Source organism: Helobdella robusta (genome assembly GCF_000326865.2).
Source record: "Helobdella robusta unplaced genomic scaffold HELROscaffold_26, whole genome shotgun sequence".
Classification (NCBI taxonomy): Eukaryota; Metazoa; Annelida; class Clitellata; order Rhynchobdellida; family Glossiphoniidae; genus Helobdella; species Helobdella robusta.
In genome coordinates, this window is record NW_008704349.1 from 2,515,132 (window position 1) to 2,521,303 (window position 6,172).

Sequence of the window (6,172 nt, forward strand, 5' to 3'; positions counted from 1 at the left end):
TGTTGACAATTTTTTTTATACTTGTTTTTAGGTTTCGGTAGCTGACTTGCACACGCAAAAGTGAATGCAAGAAATTCAAATTTTGTCGTTATGATATTTATTTATATTTACAGCAGTGAACGAATTAATAAAATAGCAACATCGAAATTTGAGTTGTCTTTCTTCAAGCATCTTTCCATCTACTGAAGTAAATGAAAAATTTACAAAGCGTTCGATTACTACTACTACTGCTACTACTGCTACAACTGCTACTACCACTATTACTGCTACTACTACTACTGCTACTACTACTACTGCTGCTACTACTACTGCTTCTACTACTACTACATCATCGTTAGCATTATCATCAGCTTGATCGTCATTGTTTTTTATTATCATTTTCATAACCATGAGCATATTTTCATCATCATCATCACAATCAGCATCATCATCTTCAATATTATTGTCATCATATAAAAACCACCACCACCATCATCATCTTCACCATCATTATCAGCATCCTCACCATCACCATCATCGTCGTCGTCGTCCTCGTCGTCATCACTATCACCATCGTCGTCGTCATCTTCATCATCATCATTATCAAAACGTCTTCTTGGTGAAATGTAAATAAAATTATGTCATGGTCATTTATCACGTCAGCTTTCTTGCATAGGTCAAACATTTGTTCGTGGGCAAACATACAAATGTATAGTTATACTAAACATACAAATATATAGTCATACAAAACATACAAACATACAAATATATAGTCATACTAAACATACAAACATACAAATATATAGATATACAAACATGCAATATACACATGCAAACATGTATATATGGTATGTCATTTTTATATATGATACATCCCAATTCACATTCAAGTTTTGAAAAAATTCATGCAAACAAACATACTAAAATAAACACACACATACACACACACACATACACACACACATACATACACACACACACACACACATACACATACATACACACACATATATGCACAAAGACGTACAAAGCCTAGCATACAATGTCATTAGAACAGGTATAAATACCTATGAAACCAGGTGCAGTATTCATAATTAAGTTGCGTTTGTGCGTGTGTATGTGATTATATATATATATATATGTATGTGTGTCTGTCTGTGTGCGCAATATGTATGTACGTGTGTGCGAATGAATGAATTTTATGAATGAATGTGTCTTGTGCTTTGAATAAATAAATTTTCACAATACTTTTCTCTGTCTCCTTCTCTCTCTCTCTCTCTCTTTCTCTTTCTCTCTCTATCATTTCCTCATTTTTCTCTTTATTTTAACAATTTTCCTTTTTTCTTTCCTTCTTTCGCATTTTTTTTTCATAGCTCGACATATAGCTAAATTCTATAGAATTCATGCAATACTTTATAAAATATGGTCTCCTTCCAACATATCTATACACACACACACACACACACACACACACACACACACACACACACACACACACACACATAAACATTTCATTGCTTATGTAAGCACCCAAACACAAATACACACACAACACACACACACACACACACACACACACACACACACACACACACACTAGCTCCCACACACACATGCATACACATAGTGGATGTTTAATTTTAGGTAATTTGGTACAAAGGACTTAGCAGTTGAAATAAAATGAGATGAATGTTTGATTGTAATAACGTATAAGCCTTTCAGTAATGCTGCTATTACAATACTATCAGCACTTACTAACTAGCTATTGCCAGTACGGATTGCTTAAATACTGCTTGAAAGAGTAATGTTTAATGTGTAAATTTAGTAGTGGAAGTAGTATTTTCAACATAATCAGCGAGCATGGAATCACGAATATGTTAGCGAAGTAATTAATGGTGATAATTTCAACGTTGTATCATGTCTCTGAAAGAGAAATAGTATAATTTCTGTATGCCGATGTTAATGAATCTCTAAATACTGATGTGTTTCATAGTAAAATACTAATTTTAGTGAAATGTATGCGTTTGTGTGTGTATGCGTGTATATGTGTTTGCATATGTATGTCTGTTTGCATATGTACGTACGTATCTCTGTACAATGTCATGTATGTGTAAATAGGTGTAATTTGCAATGTATGTACGTATGCATCCATTTATGTGTATGTATTTTTAGTTAATGATATTTGTAATAGTAAATTTATATTATACTTCATTCCGTTTTCATTCAATAACAAAAAATGCAAAACAATAACTTTTTTCGAATTCGATCGAGTCTGTCTGTCTGGCTAGCAACCTACATATTTATGTATACAATGTATGTATGTATGTATATGTGTGTGTATGTATTTATGTATGTATGTACGTATGTATGTGTGTGTTCGTGTCATTTGATTTGCTTTTTTCCATGTCTAGCCATCAATTAAAAGGATGAATGCATAGTTGATTATAATTTTTCATATTTCTCCCTCTCACTATCTTAGTCTCTTTTCTTTATCTCTCTGTCTCTCTCTCTCTCTCTCTCTCTCTCTCTCTCTTTCTTCCTCTCTCTTCCTCTCTCTCTTTCAGAATAATATTTTTCGTCTTTTGATAGTTTTTACCTTCACCTGCATAATATATTCATGATTCGTACTTTTGGAAAGGGGATGTCTGTCTGCAAATGGCTATGCATACTCTTGTATTTTGTGAAAAAAATTGGCATACCTTTTTATATAAAATTGTACATTTGTATATACATCAGTATCTTTGTGTATTCATTAGTATCTTTGTATATACATTAGTATCTTTGTATAAACATTAGTATTTTTTATATACGTTTTTTAACTTGGTTATACATTAGTATCTTTGTATGTCTCTTAGTATTTTCGTATGTACACTTGTATATACTCTTGTATTGAACTATTTTTTAGAACCTTGTATGTTTTATTGATACAATTGATATTGTATTGGAGATATGATTTATGAGCATTTGCATGCAATGTTACATATAGACTACTCTCTCTTTCTCTGTCTCTCTCTCTGTGTCTGTCTCTCTGTCTGTTTGTCTCTCTCTTTCTCTCTGTCTAGTCTATTTCTCTTTCTCTCTCCCTCTTTCTCTCTCTCTCTCTTTCTCTCTGTTTGTCTCTCAAAACTAACAGAAATGAACCCTACATTATTAATGTTTTAATGCTTTTCTGACAGTTGAATTTGCCGGCATTTTTCATCTATTGTTCGTTTGTTAAGAACATTGTTCATTTGAATAAACATTAATGATTAGTGCCTATGATGTCGTCGATGCTGTTGTTGTTGATGTTGTTATTATTGTTGATGTTATTGTTGTTGATGTTATTGTTGTTGATGTTATTGTTGTTGATGTTATTGTTGTTACTGTTGTTGTTTTTGTCGTTTTATATTATTTAAAAAATTTTAAATTTTTTCTTTAACATTTTTATAGTTTAACCCGTATGGCAAGACAACTATATAATATACATCGTCATCCTTACCATCATCGTCGTCGTCATCATCTTCGTCATCATCATTATCGCCACCATCATCATCGTCATTACTATCGTCATCATCACCATGAACTTGGAAAAAGAATGGTACGTTCTAGGTGGCAAGCAATTACGTAATGTTGCATTTGATTCCCAGATTGCGTGGAGGTGCCAATAGTAAAATGACGTCATCGTTATAATTATCATCACCACCATCACTGTCATCATCATCATCGTCATCATCATCATTATCATCATCGTCGTCGTCGTGCACATGTATGTGTATAAATGTGATGGATGAATTAACATTTTTTTACTTGAAACACTTGGGCCGCTATTACGTTAGAACTGTTCATTCTCTATTTATCATTATTACGAATAATCATAAATAATTAATTATTATTATTAGTAGTAGTATAATTATTATTATTATTATTATTATTATTCTCGATATAATTACAACAACGTCATTGTAATTTATTAATCAGCTTCTAATTTGGCAAACATGACTTTAGAGGCGAATGAATGAATGAATTGAAATGAAATGTACGTATCTCTGCAAGTCCGCTTGTGTGTATGTATGTAACATTACCAAGATTGTTACCGCTACTACTACTACTACTACTACTACTACTACTACAACTTTTACTGCTACTACTACTACTACTGCCGCTGCTGCTACTGCTGTTGCTGCTGCTACTACTACTACTACTAGGAGAGCAAAAGAAACAGAAATAACAGAGAAATACCAAACATACAATGCGATTAATTTATTAACTGTCGTCCTTACATGAAAAATAAACGAACTGCTACATGCATAGCATGAGCATGAGTGAGTGAGGGAGTGAGTGAATGAGTGAGTGAATGAGTGAGTGAATGAGTGAGTGAGTGAGGAAAAGAGTGAATGAATGAATAAATGGATAAATGGATGGATGGATCGAATGATGAATTGATTGATTGTTCGAATGAAAAACACGTACATATGAACTAATAAACCGACAGACAAACGTGAAAACGAATGAACGAATGAATAAATAAATGAATGAATGAATGAATGAATGAATGAATGAATGAATGAATGAATGAATGAATGAATGAATGAATGAATGAATGAATGAATGAATGAATGAATGAATGAATGAATGAATGAATGAATGAATGAATGAATGAATGAATGAATGAATGAATGAATGAATGAATGAATGAATGAATGAATGAATGAATGAATGAATGAATGAATGAATGAATGAATGAATGAATGAATGAATGAATGAATGAATGAATGAATGAATGAATGAATGAATGAATGAATGAATGAATGAATGAATGAATGAATGAATGAATGAATGAATGAATGAATGAATGAATGAATGAATGGATGAATGAATGAACAAAAAGCAAATAAACAAGTAAATGGCCCAATGAATGAAAGACAGAACGAATAAATGAAAGAATGAATGGATTAATTGATGAATCGATGAACGAATAAACAAATATTTCTTCTCTTGTCTAGGTCTCAACAAGATACATACACTTGTGCGAATTCTTCAATCTCCAACACTATCTTTGATAGCAAGATAGCATTATTCTCTGTTATAAGTGTTATTAATACTATTTATTAATAAAATTTAATAATAATAATAATTATTATTATTATTATTATTAGTAGTAGTAGTAGTAGTATTAGTAGTAGTAGTAATAGAAGTAGAAGTAGTAGAAGTAGTAGTATACATATTTAAACACACACACACACACACACATATTATATATACACATACATACACACATACACATCACACACATACACACACACATACACATCACACACATACACACACACATACACATCACACACATACACACACATCACACACATACACACACACATACACATCACACACATACACACACATCACACACATACACACACACATACACATCACACACATACACACACATAAACACACATACTTAAACACTCACGTACGTCACACACGCTTGATCACTCAACTCTCATGTCTCTCTCATTTCATTCATTTTAATACCTCTAATAATGATAATAATAATAATAATAATTAATAATAATAATAATAAACAGTAACAAACAATAATAATAATAATCAAAATGACAACAAAAACAATAGCAGTAGCAACAATAATATCAATAAAAATGGTTATATTAATAATTAATTTCATTAATATGAAACACCTGAATATATATATATATGTATATACATATATATATATATTTAAATATATATACATATATATATATATTGCCTTATGTATATATCATGCAGTATACATACATACATACACACTTATATATGCATATTTTCATTTATATATATATGTGCTCAAATATTGTTGAATTTTACATGGCAAGATGTATGTTTGTTGTTAACGAATTTATGACTCCGTAAGCGATCATGATAAAAATAATAATATTAATTTTTGTTAATTGAATAAGTAATTGATTAATCTATTTAATCGTGATTGAATTATTTTACTATTGTTATCATCAATTAATTGGAAATTTATTTTAATGTATTTAGGCTTCTGACTGAGTTGGCGTGTTAACTCCACTGAACATTTTTTAACAGTTTTAGAGAAAATATTTGGATAATTTGATGCAATTATTAGCATCTGTATAGATACTAACTTGAATTATAATACTACTATAACTTCTAAACTATCGCTACTACTAATAATACTACTTCTACT

General features: G+C 30.8%; 1 protein-coding gene across 1 annotated transcript; it reads left to right on the forward strand.

Annotated features, from left to right (window-relative positions):
- Window positions 1-2,013: 2,013 nt before the first annotated feature.
- Window positions 2,014-5,819, forward strand: HELRODRAFT_80054 (hypothetical protein; the record flags this gene model as incomplete). The annotated part of the gene is made up of 3 exons (XM_009020138.1): window positions 2,014-2,059; window positions 2,268-2,354; window positions 5,599-5,819. 3 exons carry the CDS (start codon window positions 2,014-2,016, stop codon window positions 5,817-5,819), a joined length of 354 nt encoding a protein of 117 aa, XP_009018386.1.
- Window positions 5,820-6,172: the final 353 nt, after the last annotated feature.